The sequence below is a fragment of the Bubalus kerabau genome, chromosome 17 (assembly GCF_029407905.1).
Source record: "Bubalus kerabau isolate K-KA32 ecotype Philippines breed swamp buffalo chromosome 17, PCC_UOA_SB_1v2, whole genome shotgun sequence".
NCBI classification, from domain to species: Eukaryota; Metazoa; Chordata; class Mammalia; order Artiodactyla; family Bovidae; genus Bubalus; species Bubalus kerabau.
The window spans coordinates 19859346-19886364 of record NC_073640.1 but is presented as its reverse complement, the minus strand read 5'-3'; the positions used below and the strand labels follow the sequence as shown (position 1 = coordinate 19886364).

At 41.5% G+C, this 27019-nt stretch overlaps 1 protein-coding gene across 1 annotated transcript in view; it reads right to left on the bottom strand.

The window, feature by feature from the left end:
- Positions 1 to 538: 538 nt before the first annotated feature.
- Positions 539 to 27019, bottom strand: part of LONP2 (lon peptidase 2, peroxisomal) — an 88038-nt gene continuing 61557 nt past the window's right edge. The window contains exons 12-15 of the mRNA XM_055553129.1: positions 13958 to 14100; positions 4413 to 4620; positions 3785 to 3975; positions 539 to 952 (exon numbers count right to left, since the gene is read on the bottom strand). Of these exons, the coding sequence (XP_055409104.1) occupies positions 731 to 952; positions 3785 to 3975; positions 4413 to 4620; positions 13958 to 14100 (764 nt within the window). The 3' untranslated portion in view covers positions 539 to 730. The remainder of the gene's footprint in view (positions 953 to 3784; positions 3976 to 4412; positions 4621 to 13957; positions 14101 to 27019) is intronic.

Sequence of the window (27019 nt, the reverse complement as noted above, 5' to 3'; positions counted from 1 at the left end):
GGCAGGAGTCAGGACACCAAGCATAGGGACCATCCCCAGATGGACGGCTGCCTCCTTCTGGATCTTTTTCCTAAGGTCACAGACAGTTAGGGGTGGTGTGTTTGTCACACGAGCCAACAAAGGCCACTCTGTTACTCCCCTCAGCAAGGAAGGGGCCTATATTGGGATGTGTAGACCTTATCGGAGTTTGCTTCACTTGAATACGCTCCACAAAGACCAATAGCTGGCTACAGTCTCACCTTTGCTCAGTTCCCCTTCTGATTGCTTTGAGGGTCCACTAAAGTCCATAGGTGCATCTGCTAAGGTAATGGTCTATCCCAATGGTTCCTGACCTTGACTACACACCAGAATCACCTGCTGGCTTAGTACAGGTTGGCTCCTATCCCCCGGGTTTGATTCAGAAGGTGTGCTGATGGGTTTTGAAAGTTCACATTTCTAACAAGTTCTCAGGTAATACAGAGGCTTCTGTTTGGAACCACAAGAAAACCACTGTTCTGTAACTTGCCAGGGACAGTAATGAGCCCACGCAAGACAAGAGTTAATTCCAATTTAATCAATTTATTAAATTAACATTTCTATAATAAACACTAGCCACCACTTGAGTGAGGCTTGTTACTGCTGTGATTATGTTCACAAATCAGGGACATTTTGCTTTACCCCTATTGGTGCGAATAAAATCATGTCAGTACCTTTTGGCACTTTGTAACTTAAAATTCTGTTGCGATCTGGGCTACAATTTGCTATTTAGGAGACCAGGTCTGGCCTTGACAGTAAAGCCACCGTCAAAAGCTGCATTAAGAACTTCATCCAGGCAGCTTGCTGTGATGAAACTTAAATCCTGCCGGACGTTGGCTGGGATTTCTTCAAGGTCTTTCTCATTCCTCTGAGGGATAATGACGCACTTCAGTCCCGCTCTGTGCGCTGCCAGCGCCTTGTCTTTAATTCCACCCACCTGTATGGAGAGAAGAATGTTAGTAAGGCTCATTTATGATCATCCTCAGGCCTTGAGATAAACCCCGACCCACCTTTCTTTCATTGCTATTTTAAAACATCCAAATCACCTTCCATTTCCTTAGAGCTTGAGCTGAGAAAGCCACTAAAAAGGTTAATAGTATATTCTCTACATTTCAATTAGCACCATACTAAATCTTATTAATGGAAAATTCTAAACTTTTTTTTGAAAATTCTTAATTTTTGACAGGTATGAGCCCCTCTTCTGTCCATGATTCCCTTTTATATTTCTATCCCTTTCTGTACTCACATCAGTCTTGTTTATAGGTAGCTCAGGTGTCTGAGGTCACCCCAGCTGTCTAGGCAGAGGCTCTAAAGTGAGGACCTGGGGCCTCCTGCCAACCAGGGCCAATCTGCAGTCATGAGTGAACCACGACAGAAACAGATCCCCCCGCTCCAGTCAACTTTCGGATGACAGACCGGGCTGGTATAGTGACCACACAGTGAGAGTCCCTGGGCCAGAAGAGCCCTACTAAGCCTCTCCTGAATTCTGCCCCACAGAAACTAAGAATAACTGTTGTTTTGGGGTGGTGTGTCTGCAGCAATAGGCAGCACATATAGGTAATCCCTGGAGACAGCCCTTGGACGCCGTCCCCACCTGCTGCACTTCTGCCATCCTACCTGTCACTCTCCTTCCAGGCTTTTTCTTTACGCTGCTGAACTACACTTTCAAGGTTCCTTTGTCAGAGAGAGTGTGAGATGAACTGAGTCCCTGAACGTATGGCAATGTCTATTCTGCGTTCACACGTAACTGACAGTAAGGCTGTGTATACAAGACTTGATTAAAACCATTTTCTCTCAGGGTCTTAAAGGTGCTGTATATCTAGTGTCATCAGTGAGGAAGCTTTGTCCTTGGTGACTGGAAAGTCATGAAGATGCAACCCTTTTTCTGAGTTGGTCCTTTCAAAGTGAACACAGCCTTCAATTCTAGGAAATGCCCTGTTATTTCCTTGACCATTTGTTCTACTCCATTTTCTCAGTCTAGTTAGATGCTGGGTCTGTCAGATTGTTTTTTTCTGTTTTTTTCTGAATGCTTCTTTGAGCAAGTCCTAAAACCATCCTTTTAAATTCAAGAGCTTTGTCTTAGCCTCTGTTCTTGAATTATGTTTTCTCTAGGCTTGGCAGGTCTTTTTCTTAAGTGCTGCTGCTTTTCTCCATGTCTCATGTAATAATTTAAAACTGAAGGCTTCCTCCGAGTTGCTGTGGCTGTCCTCCCCCGGGGTGGGAAAGCCTTTACCTGGTGCGATGTGCTCTGAGTCAGGGGACTTGGCAGAGAGCCGCTTGTGCTGTGGAGATCTCAATGAATGCCCTGGTTTTTGTTTCCCATCCCTTTCCTGTTCTGGTCTGAGCCTTCTGGCTCGGAGCCAGTGCTTTTCACCAGGTTCCTGCTGGGAACAATGTCTCTACCTCCAATCCTGTTACATCAGTTGGGGATACTTCTATCTTCTAGAAGTTGGCTGAACTTCTAGAAGAAGTTCCCCACTGATTGATGGCTCCCCACTCATTTTTGATCATTAAAATTTATTCCTTCACTTAGCTTACCGTTTTGAACTAGGAAACTGAAGAGTTGATGGTTAGTAAAGCACTTGCTCATTTCCTTTTAGCAGTACAGCTAGTGTTAACCACCAAGGCACTAGAAATGCAATAGTTCTGGGGCAATGTGAAGAAAAGAGATCAACATTCCTTTTGAGTATAGAACATAAATACAGTTTAGGATATGACTTCCTGGTTGAATTAAATTTAAAAACCCAGAGAACTGAGAGCATTTTTAGTGATCTTAATTGGTGATTCTATGAGCTACTTCGACCATTACTTCATTAAAGCAGAGGTGTTCTCAGAATAAAGAACATTTCTTTTTTTTCTCAGTTTGCTATCAAACCTGCCAAAACTTTAGTGTAGACTGGTACTGCTACCTAATGACTTAAACCTCTAAATGATCTCTCAAGGTTTATGCATTTTTCAGTGTTTTTATAAGTAGTTACCATATAGGCTGGAGCCCCAAAGCCTGGTATGTACAGAACTTTTTCAACATTTAGCAATTAAGAATGGTTAGTCTTTACTACAAACTTCTGTCTTGTACTACTTCTTTTCTATAAATTTTTCTATCAATCTATCAATTACAGTAATCTAAGTTATCTATAGGAGGATAGGAGGGCTCACAGGAATTTCAAAAGGTGAGAACTGGGCTTCAAGTTTAAGAACAGCTACCATCCAGGACTGCCCTGGTGGTCTAGTGGTTAAGAATCAGCCTTCCAACGCAGGGGACACAGGTTTGATCCCTGGTCAGGGACCTGAGATCCCACACGCCACGTGGGGTGACTAAGCTTGCCGCCACAACTGTGAAGCCCACGCACTCCCCACTCTCCACAAGGGCAGCCCAGGCGCTGCAGGGGAGACGTGCGCAGCCAAAGTAAAACACACAGGCACCATCCTACTTCACACGTACGCTATGTATTTAACAATTCATTAACTAGAAGAAAGCCCCAAATCTTCGTCTAAACAGCTAATATTTCTGGTAACCAGACTGGTATTTTTTCCTGTCAGCAAGTTTTCTTTTTTAGTGGAAGGGAAAACATGGGGAAAATCGTCAGTTTTTCCTGTATTTGATCAAAATGTTAAAATCTGAACTGCAGATATAAAAAATATGTATTTAAAACTAAGCCATTCATAGGAAGATGGCAAACCACTATTAATTTAGATTTTAAAATACTATTAATAAAAATTTTAAATTAAAAAATTTAAAAACCATATAAACAGGCTTTTTCATACTTACTGGAAGAACAAGACCTCGCAGTGTGATTTCACCAGTCATGGCTACATCTGAACGCACCAGCCGCCCACTGAAAAGTGAGGCGAGACAGGTTGCTATGGTGACTCCAGCAGATGGCCCATCTTTTGTGACAGCTCCAGCTGGGAAGTGCAGATGGATGTCTGTGTTCTCAAGAAGATCGAAACTTCCAGAAGCTTTAAGAAAGGAAAAATAGATTTTGATGTAGAAAAATTAAACTGGTTTTTTCTTCCTCTGAAAAAAGAAAATCAAAGAGATAAAAATGAATGTTTGGGGTAAATACATCCTTCAAAATATTAGTGGGCAGTGTAAGTGGGGGTGTGGAAGAACAGCTTCATTCTATTCCAAGTAGAAGGAAAATCAAAACAAACTCTTGGAATCAGTTTCCAGCTCAGGTTCCAGTCAAACAGCCCTCAACTGGGAACTAGAATTTCCACTGCAGTTCAAAAGCAAAGGTCTGTGCTTTAAGGTGTAAGTGACCCTTTAAAGCTCTCCTTTATCTCTGTTTCAGAACTGTGGGATACCTCCTGGGTCATGATCCCAAGGCTCTTCTTTGCCCACAGCTTTGAGCACGCCCCCCACCCCTGCCCCCACCCTGGGGCGGGCCACTCACCATTGGTCAGATGGTATTTCTTGGCATTGCTGCGGAGCCAGCTGATAGCGAGGTGAGCAGACTCCTTCATGACATTCCCCAGTTGGCCGGTCAGAGTTAATTGGCCTTCGCCATCCATCCGACTTGCCTCCACGAACATGATTTCCCCACCTAAGGGAGTCCAAGCCAAACCGATCGCCACTCCTGGTTGACTCAAACGCTCAGACACCTTGGGAGAAGGAAGGAAAATGAACAATAAGGTCAAGAGCCAAAAGCTTTTCAGGCTGACCTAATCACAAAGGCAGGCTCCCCCTCAGAGGACCTGAGCGTACGCTGCACCTCAAAGAACTTATTACTGCACTCAATTTGGAGTCACACAGGCTTTCTGCCAAATCAGGAGGTTTGGCATTTATCAGAAACAGTTTTACCTTAAAGTATGTATGAATGACTTCGATGCTTAAGCACCACATGCCCTAATTTTCAAGGAACAAACACCATCGTTTTATTTACCTCAGTATTTTTATTAGGCTGCATATTTAAAAACACTCTGGTGCCAAACTTCATTTCAGGCAATCAGGAAATTGCTACCCTCTTTTTAAACATGCTGTTGAGAACTGTTAGCTCCAGAGGCCAAGCGTGAAGGTATTTATTAAAACCCCTGGACCGCACTTCTCCGCCACTCTCTTTACTTTTTCCTTATTGCTGCAGAGACGCCGTAAAGTGCTGGGTCTTCTCTGTGTACTCGGAGGCCCACCATGCTGCCTTACTGCCCTTTTATTTTTTTAATCCTCAGAAGCTGTCCATATAAATCTGAACAAACCCAAGACACAGCAATCTATATTAGATCAACAAATCCGCTTAGTCCCTCGCTAGTGTTGAGAATAAGCTCTCACTGCCATCATCGTGTCACTCAACAGAGATTACGAGCCAGACCGGTTAGCACATCCAAGTTATGAAAACATATAAAAAGCAACAGTTGAAAAACAATCATGTTAACTTTTACTGCACACGCTGAGCCTTTAAATTTCTTTTCCTAGAAGCTTCTCCATAGAAGCTATGCATGCTAGAGGAACTGGGCACAATCTATCCACCCAGCACTAATGCGAGCATGAGATTTTTCCACTGAGAGGTAACCTTCTCTCTAAGGTGCAGCAGAGTCTATAGGATGAGTTTCCGGTTAAAGGGCTGGTTGGGGGATGCTCCCTCCTTTGCCAAGGGACTTAGATGCTGAAAATCCTGATTTTAAATGGATGTGTGAAATCATTTGAAGCTATTGGGCATTTATTTTTAATAGTGAACATAAAAGCCTACTTTTAAAGTTGGTTTTATATTTAAATTTAAATTTTATATTTGATGATAAGTTAGACACTGGGAAGGCCAGGCTGCAGCGATGGCTGAGTTGACGCTGTGCACCATGGTTTCACCTTTGCATCTGTCCTGTTCTGTATCTATTCAAGGAGAAAGACGCAAAAGAACAATGTGCAGAAGATCAGTACTATTTAAGGAAAACAGAAACAACGATTTATAAAACTGTTCACAAGGCTTGTTCTTGCTAATATAAGAGCAATTCTCTATACCTGAACGATACCTAGTGGGTGGGAACTTGCCAGGGGTTCCTGTTTTTACTTCATGGCTCTTTTCTAGGGCTGAGTGACCCGAACCAGCCCTAGTATCCTCAATATACTTAATCCTGTGCTAATTTAACAGAAAAAGCCATACTGCACAACTGTTAGCTATAAAAAGAACAATTCCCCCCCTTTTAAAAATAGCTGAATCCTCAAAACTCATTTTGTTAAAATAATGTGCCCAAAGAATCAAGAGTAAGATTCATGCTGATTATCACATTGCTTCAAGAAGCCAAGCCAGTTTCCAACACGCTCCATTTACTGGAGAGTCGTGCTGCTCTGGGTAGAAGTAACTGGTACGTAGTTCACTGAAAGGCAGGAGGGTAGATAAGTACATGTGGCCAAACCAAAACCATGCAGGCTCAGAATCACTGTATTCTAGCTTGATGACAAGTGTTCTAATAGTAACCTGAGAACGGGACTAGTGACAAATCTGTGTAACTCAACCACATACAGGGGTGGGGAACTGAGGCAGGAGTTGCTATCAAACCGAGAATCTCGCCATCAGGCTAATAACACTCATCTAAGACAGTCAGGAATCCAGGGGCTTCCCTGGTGGTCCAGTGGTTAGGAATCAGCCCTCCAGTGCAGGGGACACAGGTTCAGTCCCTGGTTGGGGAACTAAGACCCCATATGCCGCAGTGCCACTGGGCCCTCGCGCCTCAACTAGAGAGAAGCCCACCCACCACAATGAAGAGTATAGCAATTAAGACCCCATGAAGCCCAAACCATATATATATATAGTATTGAAAAAAAAAACACACAAAAACCCAACAAGAATCTGTAACTCAAGAACTTGGGAGTCATACTCTTCAAAGTCATTTGTTCTAAAATAAACAATTCTCTAACTACCAAGCATCCATTTTCTATGTATTTTTCCCTCAGAAATAGTGAGTACAAGTAAATATGAATTTAAAAGATAAGAGATATGCTCTTTCTTGCTCCTGAATGCAGTTTCCCAGCCATCTTAAACTGTGTATAGAACAATTTGTATTTTATAGAATTCCCTAATGAGATTCAAGACAATAATTTCAAAACTGTATCTATTGGTGCTTTGCTACCAGTTTCTAATGCCATTACTGGTTTGTGGAATCATCAATTCTATTAGGTAAGACAGGCCTCAGCTTGATGCTTAGAACATTTTTCCCTTTAAATGTCAAACTGGAACATGAGTATCTCAAGTTCATTTGTCATTCACTTTCCCTTCAAACTGGTGCTTCAGTTTCCTTTATCTGTTAACTAAAGCTTGTTCAAAGAAATGGTCAGTTTCTTCTGTAACAATTCTATCAATCATTGAAATATGCAAACTGAGGAAATGTTTAAAATATTTAATAAAGTTAATGATAGGATATGTCTTATAAAGTATAGTTGCATTCCTAACACTTCAGTAATAGCAGTGTTTAAGGAGCATTTGAGCATCTGCTGCTGCGTCTCTTCAGTTGTGTCCAACTCTGTGCGACCCCATAGATGGCAGCCCACCAGGCTGCTAGTGATATTTATTGATATTTGACTGAAATAGTAAATACTAGCAACTCGTTGTGACCCTTCCAAGCGTAGACCAACACATGCAGTTTTAACACCTGGTTAGTTACTATCGTGGCTATTGGAGGGATGAAGTTTTTCCTTCATCCATTGGGGCTTTACTAGAATCTGGCTCCAGGCTCCATCACAGATCACAGGGATAGCAAACCAAAACCTCAGGGCCGCGACAGACTACCTGCCTAACCACAAAGAATAAGGGGCCGCTAATCCCCCAGCACGGGGACTGCAACAAGAGGATCTAGCTAGCGCTTGTCTACACAGAGCTCTGCAGAGGCGAGGGCCCATGTCTGGGGAGCTGGGACAGGTGTCTGATGGGCAGAAAAAGGCCAGGATGCCTTTTCACAGCGGATAGGCCAGCATGTGCCAAGGACTCAAGACAGGATAATATCGTGGGCCTTCTCTCCGAAGACAAGCACGGCGCCTCACTAAACGCAAAGCCTGTGCTGTCAGACGGCGCTGGTATGTGTACAGATTTGCCCCGTGGTGATGGTCACACCACACGACGGTTTCTCTTATAGCTCATATGGCATACTTTATGCTCCTGCCAGGCCTGTCACCACAGCGGCTCTCCATCTGCCAACTTCTGTAAAGTCTTTGGAGGAATATCTGATGTTTCTAGCTGTACATGTGTTTCGGCAGCGCTTCGCTTGCAGGGGCCCTGGGGTCAGCGTCTGGAAGCAGTGTGACACAGCCCCGTCTGGCCCGACACCAGCGCTGCTGAGAGCCAGCCGCTTTCAGGTGCTTCCAGTAAGGAAGGCCTTTCCTCGGCACAATTGACCGGTGGTGGGCCAGGCGAGCGCAGCACCGGTGCAGTGTTAACGGGGGTGTGGGGCACGGCAGGCCTGGATCAGAGGGGTGGAGGAGGAGTTTACAACCATGACTCTGGGCATTTCCTCAGTGTTTACACACCCTGGTTATTCCTAGCAGCTGACTGTGTCTGTCTGCAAGGGAGGCACGTGGATGAATCTCCTGGAATTCACCTACATTCTATTCAGGATGCTTTTTAAAATCTCCATGTCTAGTCTCTTCTCTGTATTACTGTTTTTTTCTAAGGGTAGTGACATCTGGATAAGGACTTTTCATACACCACGGACGCTTTCATACTCATTATGAATGGAGTCACAAATACTCAGATGACAGATTGTCAGGATTAGCAGACTGGAGCAAACAGACCCGTAGCTTGGATGACTGGTTTTCTGAGGCTGAAAATCAAATGCATCCTGGAAACCCTAGAATTGATGTGTTCTTCTGACTGAGTCACCATATTTGCAATCTGTGGGATTAAGACAGCGATCCCCAGAGGTATATAGAACTCTTCATATGTTGGTTTTTTTGGGGGGGAGGGGAGTATGAACTGCAGGATTGTATAATATTTAAATAATGTATGTATATCAATATGGAGATATATACATATATGATGTATATGTGTGTGTGTATCTAATCATGTGGAGGCTTCTCTTGGCTTCACTGGGATGATAATGAAAGTAAGATTCTCATCTCACCCCAAAGAGGTTTACACAATCAATAAAAGTAATCATAACCAAGTTTACCATTATTGATAACAATCTCATAACTGACTAGCTCAGTAAGATTCAACAGCTGGGCCCCTCCTAAATCCTCCATATCTGGATCCAGGCCTGCCCTGAGGAGGTGATCTGAGAAGCAGTCAGGGAGAAGGAAGCCCAGGGTGCCTGTACCTGCTTCACTCTCTCCCTTTTTTTTTTTTTTGTAGCCTTGTTTTTATTTTATTTTATTTTTAAACTTTACAAAATTGTAACTCTCTCCCATTTTTGAAAGCTCAAAACACAGGGAGGTCTTTTATTTTTTTTAAAGTGGATTTAACTGATCTTGTTATTATATATGAAAAAGTGACTAATGATACTGTTCCTAAATTTGAAATCTAGACGAAGTTTCTCATTTGTTCAGGAACTCCTTCTTCAACCTGCTGAGAGAATTCTAAAGGAATGTAACACAAGCAGAAGTGTGCCTTCCTGTCATTCCTCCTCCCTGTTAGTTTGCTAGGTCAGTGACGTTTTTTGGTACTAACATATTTTTGCAGACTCATCTTCAATAAAAGTAAAGCACAGTAGCCATGAAATTAAAAGACTCTTGCTCCTTGGAAGAAAAGTTATGACCAACCTAGACAGCATATTAAAAAGCAGAGACATTACTTTGCCAACAAAGGTCTGTCTAGTCAAAGCTATGGTTTTTCCAGTAGTCATGTATGGACGTGAGAGTGACTATAAAGAAAGCTGAGCGCCGAAGAATTGATGCTTTTGAACCGTGGTGTTGGACAAGACTCTTGAGAATCCCTTGGACTGCAGGGAGATCAAACCAGGCGATCCTAAAGGAAATCAGTCCTGAATATTCATTGGAAGGACTGATGCTGAAGCTGAAACTCCAAAACTTTGGCCACCTGATGCACAGAACTGAGTCATTGGAAAGGACCCTGATGCTGGGAAAGATTGAAGGCAGGAAGAGAAGGGGACGACAGAGGATGAGATGGTTGGATGGCATCACCGACTCGATGGACATGAGTTTGAGTAAACTCCGGGAGCTGGTGATGCACAGGGAGGTCTGGTGTGCTGCAGTCCCTGGGGTCACAAAGAGTCGGACACAAGTGAGCAACTGAACTGAACTGAAAGTACAGTAAGGGCTGGTTATGTTATTAAAGCAAATAATAATGAGGCTTATAATAAAAGTCACAGGGACTTTTACTTTTGTGACTAGACATGGGTCTATGTGTTTTTAGGGTACATGGTGGTTGCACAAACTAGTATTTGTTCATTTTTTTAGCATGTACTAGGCACTATGGGGGCTTCCCAGACGGCACAGTGGTAAAGAGTCTGCCTGCCAATGCAGGAGATGCAGGAGACTCGGGTTCAATCCCTGGCTTGGGAAGATCCTCTGGAGAAGGAAATGGCAGCCCATTCCAGTATTCTTTGCCTGGGAAATCCCACGGACAGAGGAGCCTGATGGGCTATAGTCCATGCAGTCAGAGTCGAACATGACAGCACAAATGCACCCACACAGGTACGATGGTGGGTACTTTATATACGTTAACTCACCAACCTCTGAAACTTAAACACAATTACTCCCTTGCATCAGATGCGCCAGCACAGTCCCGGGGCAGGGGTTCATCCTGTGAGTGACAGGCCTCTTCCTCCTCCTGCCAAGACCCGTTTATGGTGGCTGGATTTCCCATCTTCATACTCTGCCCACTTCCTTCTATATTCAAAACCACTCTTCTCCCTCCTGGCCACCCTGAGTCCCGCCATCATCCTAGGCATCTTCAGCAAATACCTGAGACTCATGCAACCTGGTTTCTTTGTCTCTAAACACCCCCTTGACCCCCAAACATACTCCTCAACCTAACCCAGCCACCCTTTTCCTGGTTCTGACTGCCAAGAAAAGCCATACAGCCTCTGAAATCTGAATTCCATCACTCCCTTCCCTGACCACTCACTTTCTTATCCTTCCAGCTCACTTGTATTCAAGACCACCAACTCTATCCTCATGTTATACACCAGCTTTGTCCCAGCTTCACCACTCTCTTTGGGCACCGAGACGCCTCTGTTCCAGTGTTATCATCTCTTCCTTGGCCCTTTCTCCATCATCCGTCACACAAGGGATCCTCATCACAGATACCGCCTCCCATAGCACTTTGCCAGAGACTCTGCTCCCGGGGTACCACCTCTCTCTCCAGCAAACTCAGTCCAACTCTATGGGATTCTTCTGATTAGCAAACAGGCTGCCATGTGTAACCCCCTCCCTCTGACCTCCATTGTCCCTTCCAGCCACCTCACTTGTGTGCGGTCCATCAGAGTCAAATTGCAGAAGGAGTTCCCAGCAACCTCCTTCTGCTCTGCATGGTCCAGACCCTCTTCACACACTCATCCCTCCCTGTGAACCTGCTCTGTCAAGGTTGCCAACACCCTCCACGCTGTCAGATCCAGGACACAGACAGCAGACACAGCCGCATGCTCCTGCTTCCTGAGACAGTTTCCTCTTCAGTTTTCATGGCGGCACCGTATCCTCATCCTGCTCTTACCTGATGGCCTGCTCCTTCTGTTTCTCTCTGCTGTGAAGGCTCCTTTTCTCCTATGTGACCCTAACTGTTCAGGGCCTCTTCCCAGGCTCCCTGCTCTTCACGCCGTATCCTTTTCCCAGGACTTTAAAACGCCTCCATTTTCTAACAACTCTATAATTTATACCTCCCAGTCCAAAACAGAGCACCACAGTTGGTAAGAATAGAAGTGAAACTCGGAGGTAGAGCAGGTATGCCTTTATGTTACATTGCTGTACTTCAAGCAATTCTTTTGCAGCAGAGAGGAAAGGGCAGGAGTCAACTTGGCTGCAGGGTGTTCTAGGCAAGGGGAAAGAATGCTGGATTTGAGTTGGCTGACTGGCTTCACTAACTGCACCTTCTGTGACTTTGCATGATTCATTTATCACACACAGGTTTTTCCTGTGTGTAAAATGGACGACCCCGAGCACAAAGAAAGCCCTTGTGGATAATAAAGAAATGTTCCATAAATCTTTATTTCATAGATGCAAAAGTTGAGGCAGAGGGTGATGGTCATCAGACCACTAGAGGTAGAGAAAGAAACCCCCTGCACCAGCGCAAATTCTCTCAGCTATGGAAAAGATGAACAAAATGTTTCAAACTCCCAGACACCGGACCTTCTATTCAAAGATGCTATTTATAGATGGGAAAATGGCTACAGGATTCGTGCTGGTAAAAGTGTTCATATGAAATAGCTCAGATGCTACAAGAAAAATAAAATCATTTTTGTAATGATATCAAACAGAGCTGTTAAGCAGTGTTTATAAAATTTCTCTTTTCTGTCCTTTGGCTCTTTCTCCACTAAAGCTCCAAGAATGTCAGCAATGTTTCCAAACCTAACAGGAGCAGATGTGGCTGGGAGAGAAGGGTCTATGCAACAGAAACAAGGAGCCATCCTTTGTTTTTATTAACTGCTCTGGTGTAAATTCCCAAAGAACAACTGACACAGACTGTTCTGAAAGCCAAGAGCAAGAAGCCCGCTGGACATGCGGGAGCAGAACCTGTCTCCATCCTCACTCACAAAATCACTGGGTTTACTCGGAACAGGAAACAGCTTTCTCAACTAAGATAAGCTTTGCTCCACTTCTTTCAACACTTCAAAATTTAAATCCACAGTATCTTAAGAATTCAAATAACCAAAATAATGTTTCTGATTCTACTGTTCAGGACCGCATTTACTGTCAGGAGTAAATGTGCTCTGTTCTTGTAGCTGATCGCTTTGTAGAGGCTCATTAGCTAAATGATCACCGCAGAGTTTAAACAGATAAACAAGATGGCTTTGGGAACTATTTCTCCTCAGTTTTAAGATTTGAGGAAATTCATATTTACTGGTAGTGATTTCAAATGCTGGATGGGAGACTGTCTTCTGCTTAACTTACCAGATATATCGTCTGAAATTTTTTTTCCCTTTATACAGAAAAGGTGATGGGAAAGCTTCTGAAGAAAGATGCTAGTAAGTTCAGTAGTACATACATATTTTTCTAGTAACTGCTTCATGAACGTTTATATAAGCATCCTATGAAATACATCACCCTACCTCAGTAATCACAGCCTCAAACACCTATTTCCACCCAGCTGCCTTGACTCAGTCCTGCTCCCAGGCCTTTATGGCTTGGTGTCCCGCTATGAGGGATGGTTAGGGGAGCGAAAACAACACAGAGCTGGACTTGCATGTGGATTTAACCTGAAAGGAACTAGTAATAACGATGGAAGAACAGATCCTGAAAGATGTCATCTGGTCTGCACTAGAGCAGCCTGAAGCTAAAGCCAGGCTCATGTCCTTAGGTATTATGTACTAGGCTGTTTCCCTACCGCCTTCTGCCAAGCCTTTGATAGCACAGAGGAAGAATCCTTAATTAAAGCACATAAACAGGAATACAGAATTTCTAAGGAGGAGTCAGAGACAATGTTCTTAAAATGGAATTGAATGAAAAGAATAAGATCAGACTGGGTTTCTAAAAGAGCACCCAGGCAGGGTCTCTGGGGCTCTGCAAAAGCCGTATGTATTATCACGTTGTGTTTTGCTAAGTCGCTTCAGTCGTGTCTGACTCTTTGCAACCCCAAGGACTGTAGCCCGCCAGGCTCCTCTGTCCATGGGATTCTCCAGGCAAGAATACTGTAGTGGGTTGCCATGCCCTCCTCCAGGAGATCTGCCACCTGGGCAGCCCTATTATCGCATTAAGTACCAACATTTAATACTAGAGAGAAAACAATTTTCCAATCTGAAGACGAAATTCAGCCTCACCAAATAGCCAAACCTATTTCTCCCCCAATCTATCAGGCAACCAACAGAGTTAACAGGTGGGTATCAACGAAGAAACGAGAATGCTCACCTCCATTTCATACATAGGGGGCCCAAGGATGTCTTTCAGAGCATGGAAGTCAATCAAAATTGGCATTTCAGGTGGGAGAGCCAAGTCGGTAGTGTCACTGACAGGGTCGGATTTTCCATCTTCTAAGAGGTGTTCTTTGCAACCTAAGGGAGAAAAGTTTACTCAGAGATACAAAAGAACACTCAGAGATGTACAGGATGAGAATTCATTATCAGCAAACATCAAACAGAAGCTCAGTGGATTCCTAGTAGTTCAGTCACCTTTATACATGTATTAAGGCACAAAAATTCACCTTGTGTATCTGTAGAACACAACAGAAGAATCAGTCTCTCAAGAGCCCCTGAGGATGACACAGTGCATCGCTCTGTTCAGTTACTCTTACTTGCTTGTCCTCATCTCCCCCAAGCAGCAACCTTGCCTGTCTTCTTTTCAACCATTATATTAAGCTAAGAGCAATGCCTGGTTGGAGGCCCTTAGAGGCCAGACACTCAAGGGTCAGATGCATAGATCAACGTGTACAATTCTCTGTGAAATCAACACAATTTAAACTGTTCAAGCCCTTCTTCAGAGGAGTTCCATCAGCTGTCCCATTTCTATCGGGCAATGAGAACTTGGAAATGACAGAACCCATAGAAGCAATGCCTCTTGCGTAAACATACAGCTCAACTCCAAGGTTACTATTTTCCAATAAAAACAAATATAATTGTCAGTGCCTGGTAAGAGAACATGAAGCCTGGCTTGAAACCCCTGTAATAATGGACCATTTCCTTTACCTGCCTAAGAGCCCTGGTTGCTGACATCTTGTCAAAGGACTGACTCATTGTGGTTGGGATTAGACATCCAGGGAACAGGAGCCAGCTGCCCTAGCAGACCTTCTCTACTGGTCTTTGTAATTTCAATCTGAGTAAAGAAAAATGTTACTTACGTCTATAGCCAGAAACCAAAAATGAGAAGAGGTTTAAAAATGTACGAAATATCTGGCTCTATTCAGCTTCATTCCCTGCTTTTCTTTTCCTTTAGTTCTGTCATAATTTTTCTAGCTCTTGTTCTGTCTCACAAAGTGTTTTAAAAAACATTTTTCTTTTATTACTTTCTTTACATACACCCTTCCTTCTGGAGATGATTACTGTATATATTAACATACATGATAATTATAAAGTCACCTAAACATTGTATATTCATATGTATTTATTCTAGCTTTGCTATGATCCTTCTGATACATCATGAATTTAAAAGTATTATTTTCTACTAACTCTTTTCTTTTCAAAAGTGATTACTGAATATGTTTAATAATATTAGACCTTAATTTTAGACTCCAATGATAACTGGACACATCCCAGAGTGTCCCCAAAAGATCTCCGTGTCTTGCGGCCTTGTTGTAAAGTCAGGGTGAAGGCCTCTGTTGGCTTACTCTCCTGCTGGACCCTACAGGGCTCCTCTTCAAGACTGAATTGGGAGTGAAAACGGACAACAGCTCAGACTTTTTCCTACCTGCTGGCTACTTGACTTTATACAAAGAATTAAAGAGAAAACTCTGTAGACTACAAAGTGCAATGCACACACGGTACCCCAAGTGTGGGTGTTAACTTACAGATAATCTCACAGGCCTACTTCTTCAACGTCACTTGATCTTTGGCTCAATCAGATTCTGAGAAGTCTTCCCTGATCTTTCCAACTTCTTACAGTGCTTACTTATCTGTTTCACAAAATCGATTCCTGGGTTACTCGGTGGCACGTGGGAGATTTTCTGCCTGCTGCTCTGTCTGCAGCAACATCAATGATCGAGGGTGGGAAGGCACTTAAATCTACAGTTTAGCTACACACAGATCTCAGAGCGGAACAGAAAGCAGGTGTCATTGCTTAATTAAAATTAATGCACAGAAAAAAAAGCACTACTGTCTAGGGTTACTGTACACTAAAAATGAAGGGCTCTGAAACTCTAGCTGATGCCTAGAAGAGGCTGCAAGTTTCTTTAGCCTGTTGTGTTTTGTGTCGGGCTTTCCTGAGATCTGATTACAGTTGCCAGTCTGGAACTCACTATCACAGGAGGAAGGAAAACTGGATGGGTGAAAGCCAATCCACATTTATGTAATCAATGCTTTGGGACATCCCATCGCTTTCCAAGTGGAGTAGTGAATTCAGTGCTTTGAGCACAGAGGGGGTGGGGGTGGGAAGAGCTACTTCTAATGCGACTAGACCTTACAATGCAAAGGATGGCCATTCACTCCAGGCTCTAGGCACAGCAGCTGGGTGATGAAAAAGCAATAACCTTAAAACTAATCTGTGCTTTGAGATGTTCCATCATGGAACACAAGCCTAGAGAACTAAAGCTTCATGTCAAGGAAATGGTGCCAGCCAATCAGGAAACACAGGCTGGCACTGGATTTCAAGAGCCATCTGTCGCACCTTTGATGTTGTGCAGTTGCCGGGTCGTGTCTGACTCTTTTGTGACCCCATGGACTATTGCCCACCAGGCTCCTCTCTGTCCATGGGATTTTCCAGGCAAGAGTGTTGGAGTGGGTTGCCATTTCCTCCTCCTTCAGATTCCTCCTTCTTCAGATTCCTCCTCAGGAATCTTCCCAACCCAGGGACTGAACCCGTGTCTCCTGCATTGGCAGGTGGATTCTTTACCACTGAGCCACGAGGGAAGCCCCTACTGTACCTTGTGTAACACAAAGCGAGTAAGGAAATGAAAGTAAGGAAGTGTACACAGAGTGTACACTTTGATTCCTCATTAAACGTCATCTCACCAACATGCCATTTCAGGAATCAGGCCCAGGTTAGAGCTGAACCCTGAGTCCTCGAATAAGCTTTCAGTACTCAACTCAAATGCCCCGTTCTCCCTTGTCAGAAGGGATCAGCACCAAGAGAAGACAGTGGCAGAGTCCCTGGGACTCATAATTGGCCTTGCCCCAGATCACAACATTCATGCCAGATGGACTTTCTAAGGCACAGCAAACAACAACAAGAGAACAAGGGCCCTGTCCCGCAAATCCTTCCTGCTGGAACTGCACAGTTAACCTTCTTCTATGCCCTTATCTTGGGGTAAAACAGTGGTTCTTAACAAATGGGTAACAGTCACATGAAAAAATGATTATTTCACCAAGAAGCTTTTTAAAAAAATAATATTTATTTTTATTTATTTATTTGGCTTCACTGGGTCTTAGTTGCAGTGAGGATCTAGTTCCCTGACCAGGGATTGAACCCAGGTCCCGGCACTGGGGTCTTAGCCATTGGGCCACCAGAGAAGCCCAAGAAGTTTAAATTATAAAAGCCAAGTTACATTTTCTGGTTACTAAATTAAAGTAACCAATAAAGTTTAAAAAATGACAAACATTTCTTCAACATTAAAGAGAATGGAGAGATTTTCTCAAATACTACTGCTTATGGAAATATAAGTTGATTCAATCTTCCTGGAAAGCCATTTGTCAATATATTGAAAGTTCCTAAATATTCATAATCTCACACTCAGTGATTCTATTTCTCAGGAACCTATCTTTAACTTTAAACAAATGTTTAGGTAACAAATCTACTCACTGTAGCACTATTTTTAACAGCAAAAAATTAGATCCAATATAAAGATGTAACATTAGGAGCATGATTAAGTAAACTGTGGTACACCCATGGATCTAATAAAATACTATACAGTCACTAAAACTGCTTTCTAAGTGTTCTTTTTTAATAATTTTTTCCCTAAGTGTTTTTAAGTGATGCAAGAAAAGCCTTCTCATGCCATGAATCTTACTAATATAAAAGTATATAAGAATGAAGTTATATAATCCAAAATGTTAATACAAGCTGTTCCCTGAGTTATGAGGTTAAGATTACATGATGAGATAGTCAATAAATAAAAGTCTCCAATCTTGGCTCTGGCTTCCTAGTTGGCCTTGAAAAAAGCTACTTTACCTCTCCATATCTGGTTTTCCAATCAGTAAAACCATAACTATTATAGTAACCCTTAGAGAGTTGCTGGGAGAATTTGATAATGCTAAAAGCTTTACTATGCATAAATGAAAAACTGAATTATATAGAGCAGTATTTAACACAGACTTCTAAGACCCACATGTCTTATTCCATAGCCCATTTCACTGGAAGAAAACAAAAAGCTTTCTGTACCCCAACCCCACCCAGGGTCCCACAGCCAGGGCTTTGACCACACATGACTGTAGGGGATGACATAAATTATTTTTTCTATTCTATTTAAGAAAATAGAAAAAGATACCAAGACTCAAGACTCTGCCCCATGTTTCTCATCAGTATTATCAGCCCGTCCTGAGTCTAACTCAGGACATAGCCAGGGTGGTCAGGGCATAACCAAGGGGCTGAATGGCATGAAGGTGGCAGACAAGCAGATAGCACGAGAGGCTGAACCTGCAAGGCACTTGCTCTGCCAGCACAGCAAATGTGGACCTTGGTGCGGCAAGGGCGAACCTCGACGTCAGCACAGCTGCTACCAAAGGATATTCTACAGCTGAGGACTCCTGGGTGCGAGGGGTAGCAGGTGGGTGTAGCCTTCCAAAGCAGCTGTCACCAGGACACGATCAGGTGATACTTCCCAACCACTTTTCCCATCAGAGAAACACGATTTACATAAACAAGCCCTAGCGCCAAAGAATCACTGTGGGAAGGAGGGACAATGGAAGGTCCTAAGAGAGGAGGAGGACATGAGGGAGAACAGAGGGGTGTAATACCTCAGCAAAGTCCAGTAGCTTTCTTGTTTGTTTAAAAAAAGCTTCTTACCTTTTGAACAAATCTTGCAGCAAATGGTGTCTCTGAGCAAGTGATCCAACCAAGGGAAAGTAGCAAGAGGCCAGGAACAGGTACCAACACCAACCGCTTACTCCCCAGAACGTGGCAGAAAGAAAAATCCACCCTACCACATACAGCCCCAGGTTATCTACAATCATCTTTACTCAAGACAGAACCTTGCAGGTATCACTTATTATTCTCCATATTCTGCTTAACTTGAAGCATATGCTACACTCAATAGCCCACTCTCATGAGTTCAAAAGCTACATTTTGTGGTACAGACATAAAACGAACCCCTTTTTCTAGATTATGAAAGAAAAAGTATTCATTTTAATGAATAAAGGTTTTTTTTTTTTAAACTCATTTGGGGTAGGGATGGAGGAGAGGATGGGGTGTACAATACTGTTGACTGCAACCAGCAATCAAGTAACAGGGGTGACTCAGACACAGAGGGTTAATTCTCCAAAGGAACAAATGCTACCTGTTCCTGTCACACTAATATGATGTCTCCAAGAACGTCCAGATCTCATTCTGAGGCTTAGCAGAATTCAGGAAGTGTCAGGAAATTCAAGTACAGAATGGAACCATGATCCATTAAAATTTAAGAACTAGGCAGAAAGTAAAAAGTCTGGTCCAATCCTTCATTTTATACTCCAGGAAAGTGATGGAAGATTGAGCAAATCTCCTGACGTCCACAGTAAATCACAGACAGCCTTGGGATTCTGGATGTCCGGTTAAGGGCACAGTTTGTTCTAGCTGAAGTCGGGTTGAGGAAAGCTGCCTGTAGCTCAGGAGTTCCTTGACAAGTAGCCTGGTGGCAAATTTAGAGGTCAGATTACTTTTTCCTGACTGAAAATAATAAACTCATCTGCCATCACATACACATTCCCTTCTATGCCTGTTGTCAGAAAAAACCGTGAAAGACTTAAAAAAGAGCAAAACACACATTACTGGGCGAGCGGTCCAGTGTGTCCTTCCAGGCTGTGCCTTGGTGCCTTTCAGCTATTTTCCTGTAAGCTGTAGGAAACTAACAGTAACAGAGATGATTCCTATCCACAGAAATGAAAAAGTATTTTGTCCTCTCCCTCTCCCAAGAAGCTGGTTTTGCAAATTAATTTCAGCATTCCTGATCACCTATATAGATGTTTATGTTTTGGATTCTCCATGGAACCAGATCTTACTAAGATCGATCTTACTGATTCTCTCATTAATAAATGAGTTCATTTAAATCTTTAACACGTGTTCATTTTATATCTGTGTAACAGTGATGATTTTGCCATTAAAAATTGTCCTTTAATACTGAACAAAAACAAATCTTTCTAAAAAGTGACCAATTCCCACAGGAGTCAACCCTTAAGCTGACATGTTTAGATTTAAAGACTTTAGGGCCTCAGACAGATACACCAAATTGCTTTAGATACAAAAACATGAACTTCCCATTTTTGGTATTCCTGATTTGGGGTAGATCCTCAGAAACATCCAGGAGAGGCACAACTGATCCTCTTTATCTCCAAGAGGCCTTGGAGTCAGACAGCTTGGATTTGTGGTCCATTTCTTACAAGTTGGTATGATTTGGGGAAACTTCCTTTCTGGGGGGTAACTCTCTTTATTATGAGAATATGTATGTAACATACTGTTGCATTTTAGCCACTTGAACTGTACAATTTGGTGGCATTAAATACATTCACAATGTTGTTGCAACCTTCACCACTATCTATACCTGAAACTTTATCATCTGCATATCAACTCTGAACCCATTAAATTGTAACTTCCCATTCTTTCACTCCCACATCCAACTGGCAACCTCTATTCTACTTTTCTGTCTCAATGAATTCGCCTATCCAAGCAACTGCATATTAAGTGGACTTCTATAATACTTGTCCTTCAGGGTCTGGTTTGTTTTACTTAAGCATAATATTTTCTAAGTCTAGTCATGTTGTAGAATATATATCAAAAATTTCCTTTTCATGGCTGAATAATATTCCATTGTATGCAGACACCACATTTTGTTTATTCATCTGCTGATGGACACTTGGCGTGTTTTCATCTTTTGGCTGTAGTGAATAATGCTGCCATGAACACTGCTATCATTCCTGCTCTGGCCTCTTTTGGATATACACCTAAAAGTGGAATTGCCTGGTTACAAGGTAGTTCTATGTTTAACTTTCTGAAGAACTGATGGACTGTTTTCCACAGCAGCTGCACCACTTTATATTCCCATTAGCACTGCACAAATGTTTCGATTTCTCCACAACCTCACCAGTGCGTGGCTTTTTATTCTCCATTTTATTTCATTACAGCCATCACACTGCATATGAAGTAATGGCTCACTGTAGTTTCATCTGCATTTATCTAATGGCTAACAATGGCAGGCATCTTTCCATGTGCTTACGGGCCATTTGCCCATTTTCTTTGGAAAAAGTGTCTATTTAGGTCTTTTGACTATTTCTGAACTGGGTTGTTTTTTGTTGGTTGAGTTGTAGGCGTTCTTTATGCATTCTGGATGTTAATCTCTTGTCAGTCACATAATTTGCAAATATTTCCTCCCATTCTATAGGGTTTTTTCTTACTTTCTTACGTCTTTTAATGCACTAAAGTTTTTAATTTTGATGAAGCTCAATTTACTTATTTACTTTTGTTACCTGTGCTTTTGGTTCCATATCCATGAAGTCATTGCCAAATCTAATGTCATGAAGATTTCCCCATTGTTTTATTCTGGATGCTTAATAATTTTAGCTCTTAAGTTTAGGTTACTGATCAATTTTTAGTCAACTTTTATATATATTATAAGGTAAAGGTCCAAATTCATCCTTTTGCATGTGAATATTCAGTATTCCCAGCAACAGTTTGCTGAAAACACTTTGCTTTCCCTACTGATCTACGCATCCTTATTAAAAATCAACTGACCACATATGTGAGCCTTTCTTTCTGTTCTATTTGTCCCGCTGGCTTATATATGTCTGTCTTTATGCCAGTACCATACCACCTAATTACTGTAGCTTTTTAGAAAGTTCAAAGTCAGGACATGTGAGTCCTATATTTTGTTCTTCTTTTTCAAAGATTGTTTTGGCTATCTGGGGCCCACTGAAATTTCACATGAATTTGAAGACTGGCTTTTCCATTTCTCTGAGAAAGGATGCTGAAGTTTTGGAAGAAAGACTGCATTGAATCTATAGATCTCAACAATGTTAAGTCTTCCTATTCATGAACACAGGATATCCTTCCATTTATTTGGGTCTTAAAAAATTTCTTTCCATCAATGTTTTGTAGTTTCTAGCCTACCAGTCTTTTGCCTCCTTGATGAGATTTATTCTTTAGTATTTAAGTTTTTTAGATATTACTGTAAATGGAACTGCCTTTTAAATTTCATTTTCAGACTATTAATTTCCCTAAGCCCTTTAAGCTCCATTTCCTCATCTGAAAAGAGAGAAATGGTATGTACACTGCAAATAGTTGTTATATGGATAATGGATACAGGATATATAGGAATAATGAAATCATAGTATAGCTTCTAAGGTTAGGCTTGGAGCTGTTCAGCCTAAATTAAAATCTGACATTTACTAGCTGTGAACTTTGGGACTTTATTTAATCTTCTGTGCCTTAGTCTTCTCATCTGTAAAATGGGCCTAAAAATAATATCTATCTTATAGGATCATTAAGAGGATTAAATGAGTAAATACACGTAAAGTGCTTAGGAAGGAGTCTAGCAAACAGCAGGAACTTTATAAATGACAGTTAGCCTTCTTGCCTGAATTATCACAGAGCCTTCTAATTTGGTTTCTCTTCCTAGTTTCCTATTATTCATTTTATTCACTCTTTGTAAATGAATTTTTCAAATCACGACTCTAATTACATTATTTCCAGACTTAAATATCTTTACTAGGTTTTCATTACAAATTAAACAGATTAACTTCCAAGAGTTGCATTCAAGATCTACCATCATACAGTGTCAAATTACCTTTCTAATCAAAGCTCCCACTGAAATGCCTTTTAACTGAAAGAGTACATAACCACCACCCATAACTCGACTAACATTTAAGGAACACAATCCAGGGTAAGAAACTTCACCCTAGAGCCCCTACCTGCAAAATGTCAGATTACAAGCACTCTAATCTTACCACATCAATTCATCACAAGTGCTTCATACAAAACAGGTATTCAATTATGGTTTGCTGAATTATTCTGAATTTTCCTACTGCATTCTTTTTTTGAAAATGTTATTGGAGTACAGTTGATTTACAATGTTGTATTAGTTTTAGGTGTTAGGCACAGTGACTGCCTATTGCATTCTTAAATCTTAGTAACATGTGTGGACAAATGACAAGTCACCAAAACACTTCATCACTACTTGATTTGCCAAGAAATTACCAGATTTTTAATGCTGACTTTGTCAAGTAAATATAAAGATTTTTAATAAATGAAAATTTACACTGTAATAAAATTATTACTGAATGATTACATTTTTTTCTTGAAAGTTGAATCCAATCACACTGGGCTCCTGAATCCTGAAGCAGAGGCAAAATGAAACTTACAGACTGGCTCAACTGTATTCGTGTGCAGAGTGTAGGATGTGTGCTACTAGGTGTATTAACAGGAAGTTGGCAGAGAGGTCATGCATGGACCAATGAATGGGAATACTGTTTACATCTCAACTCCTTAGCATACATGGGAATGTAAACATGGATCCAGACCCCATTTAGCTATAAAGGAAAAGATTTGTATGGCTGTAGTTACAAAACCAAAAAAAAAAAAATTTAAAACCCTGAGTAGTCTACTTTAAAAATTGAGATGTGATGCTGAGATTATAAGTGACTTTGTTATTTCTTACAAGACAGTAGAAGTCTGTGCCTCAAAGCTGAACTGACCACAGATAAAAGCATCTAAGAGCCTTCTCTTAGGAAGGCAGAAAGGAGAACAAAACTCCTAAAAACAATCCAGAAAAACCTGAATATCTTCAACTATATAATTTGTCTGTCAGTTTCAGGTTAATCTTTTCCAGAAAACCATCTTCCCAGCCAGAGGAAGTGTGCTGAATGCAACTGAGATTCAAGTTACTGACCCTGGCTGCCAAGGCATTTGTGCCTGCATATTTTCAATCTGTTTTTCTTTCTTTTTTTTTTTTTAAAAAAAGGAACTAGTCATAATAGAGAAATCTGTGGATCAAATGCCCAGAAAAACCTTCATGCTAGCAATAAACTCTTTCAAGCCCTTTCTGCCAATACTTTCTTCATTATTTGGGGGATCTACTAAACATTTCTATATAATAACTGTTGAGATAAAGATGGACATTATGATTGTGAACCATCTCTCATCTATTCATGAAAATAAAGAACATCAAAAAAGGTATCTGGAAAACTTTTCCCCCCATCTATTTCAATGAATTTTGAGATGTAAATAAATGACTATTTTGTCTCAATTTACTAAAACCAAATTTTAAAAGCTACGATATTTATAATAAATCAAATGAAGCTTTCAATGATCAATTCAATGCCTCTACAGCACTTTAAAAACCAGCATTTATCCCACATCTAAATATTATTTGTTTATATCTACCTCCCCCAATGGACTACCTGTTACAAATTCTCTTTCATTTCCTGCCCAGAATCCAATCTAGAACCTAGCATATCGTAAGTGTTCAGTGACTGTTAGTTGACTCACTGAATAAATCAGTGCTATACAATGGTCCAAAATATACGACCCTAACTTTGTACCAGACAAGAGAGCTTGTATCCTGTCTCCCAGGGATTTTTTTTTTTTTTTTTTTTTTTTGGGCATTAATAGATCTCATTTCCTGTGTCAGAGATTCAAAAAATAGTCTTGGGGAACTACTTGGATTAGCAGTTAAGAAGCGGAGACCGTCTGTAGCTTTTTTTAAAGTAGGTATTATTTTACTACCTTGTAACTTAAGGCTGGTTTTGATAATATATGTCAATGCCACCCAAAAGCCACTGCAACTTTCTACATGATTCATTAAGTGGAACAATGACTTTTTAATTCGTTGTCAATATCTGATTTTCCTGTTTCCAAATACAGTTTAAATAGCAAACATTTATTTGTCTCTTATCATATGTAACTAGGGTTTTTCCTTTATTCCAGCTTCCTGACAGTCTACATAGTCGAACAAATCTCTCTTAAACCAGGCCAGTACTGAAGAGGGAACAATCAGTGAATCAGCATAAGCATCAGAACAGAATATAGAGTATCTTCATGATACGGGAGTACATTCCAACATGACATTTTCATCTCAACATTAGAACACCACTTGGTTTTGGATGTCTGGACACAACATACTGCCTAATATCCCTACAAATGTCAAGGATTTAGCATAGAAAGTCTTAATCTCTAAATTTAATTGGATCTTGGTTTGCAAAATCCAATTAGCTGTAATAGAACCCTACAAACTCCCAAGACTTCAGAACCACCAGCAAGCCAGGCAGGTGCCCTGGGACTGAAACTCTCTCTTAAATCCATATTCCTTAACAGTTAACCTTAGCTGTTTCTTTGACTATTAGAAAACTTTATTTGTCCTGAGTCACTAATACAGTCGAAGGAAAGATAAGCATGAACAGATGAAGAAAGACTTTACTAAAAATGCAAAAGTGAACCAAAACTTCTTGGCCCTATCTGTGCACCCTGGGTCTTTAATAAGAAACCAGCTCTAGTTTGATGGATGGATACTCAACAGTACAAACTTAATGCTGGCTTAGAAAAACCCTTCTGATAATAAAGTGTCTTAGACTGTAATGACTATTGAACTGCTACAGCCTTTTAAGACAGTAAATTCTGTAAGGATGAGCAGAAATTCTCAAAGCTGTGCCGTTTAAAAATTAGGAAAATGTAGACCAATTTAAATTCAGCCCCCATAGCAACACCAAAACTGTGGCCTCTCACACTCTGTTCAAAGACCTCTTAACATCAGATGGAGGCATTTTTTCAGAAACTGAAAATCGGACTTCTGAGTATTATTGTAACAATCTAAAATAAACAGCTCAAGCATCTGGTCTGTGGTTTTGGGTTCAGAGGCAAGCACACAAATTACTCTCTCTTTTTTGTTCTAACACTAGCCAGAAAGGAAGATACGGGATTTAGGTTAAAATGTTTGAGGATTTTCATATGTAACTGGAACCAAGTAATAAGAAACGCCTCAATTACCCTCACTTCATTAAAAACAGCTAGCAAAGTTTTTATGTGCTAAAACAAAACAAACAAGAACAGTATCAATAAAATCCATCCTCATTAAAAGCTGGCTAAATAAAGGTTGTTTCAGTTGTTACTAAAGAATCATTCATTTGCTTGTGGGTCTCATTAAGCTTTTCTCCCCTCAAGGCCTACCCAATTGTGCTTATCTGTTTTTGCCGCACAGCAATTTCCACTCTCTATTAACAACCCAAACCAAAGGTTTTCTTTAAAACTCTAAACAAACTATTTTAATCTTCAGGAATGGGGGGGGGGGGGTTGTATTATCAGAAATGAAATGTATAATAACTTTCTTTAAAATAAGTTAAAAAAAAAAGTCTGTGCGAGCCAGCTCTCAAGACGGTCCCCAGTGGCCCTACCCCGTGGAGTGCCATCTCTACGAGGATTGGCAGGTGTGACCCACAGAGCGTGGCAGAGTGAGGATTACAAAAGCCTGCAGCTTCTGTTGCGAGCTCTCCATTTCTTCCCTAGCACAATTCTCTCACTAACGGACGCCAGCAGCCATGTCCTAAGCCTAGCGAGAGGCCAACGTGGCGAGAAGCTGCACACCTGGCCATCAGTCAGCAAGGAACCCAGGTTGTTACGCGATGTTGTGATTTTAAGAAGTATTTCTCATCTTGATCTGACCACCACTGTGGCTCACAACCCCCAAGGCCTTTAGAATATCCTAAGTATTGACAGTGATAAAGGTATCTTTCGTTATGTGAATGAGGTGACTTCCAGGAGTACGAGGGCTGGAACTTTCTTTCCCACTCCCTGATTTCTGGGGAGAGGGGCAGGGCCTGAGGTTGGAGAAGTCACCACTGGCCAATGATCTAGTTAATCACAACTAAGCAATGAAGCCTCCATAAAACCCCAAAGCAGAGCTCTTTGGTCCATCTTTGGAGAGCTTCCCTGTGCCCGTCTGTTGGACCCCAGGCTCCGTGAGGACAGAGGCTCCTTTGTTCTGGCCCTGGCCTATGTAGTTGATTCATACTCTTTAATATCCTTTCATAGTAAACCGGTAATCTACTGGGTCAAAGGGGTCTCCTGAGTTTGGTGAGCCGTTCCAGCAAATTAATGAAGGCGGAGGAGGAGGCCATGGCAACCTCCAGTTTGAGCCAGTTGGTCAGAAGT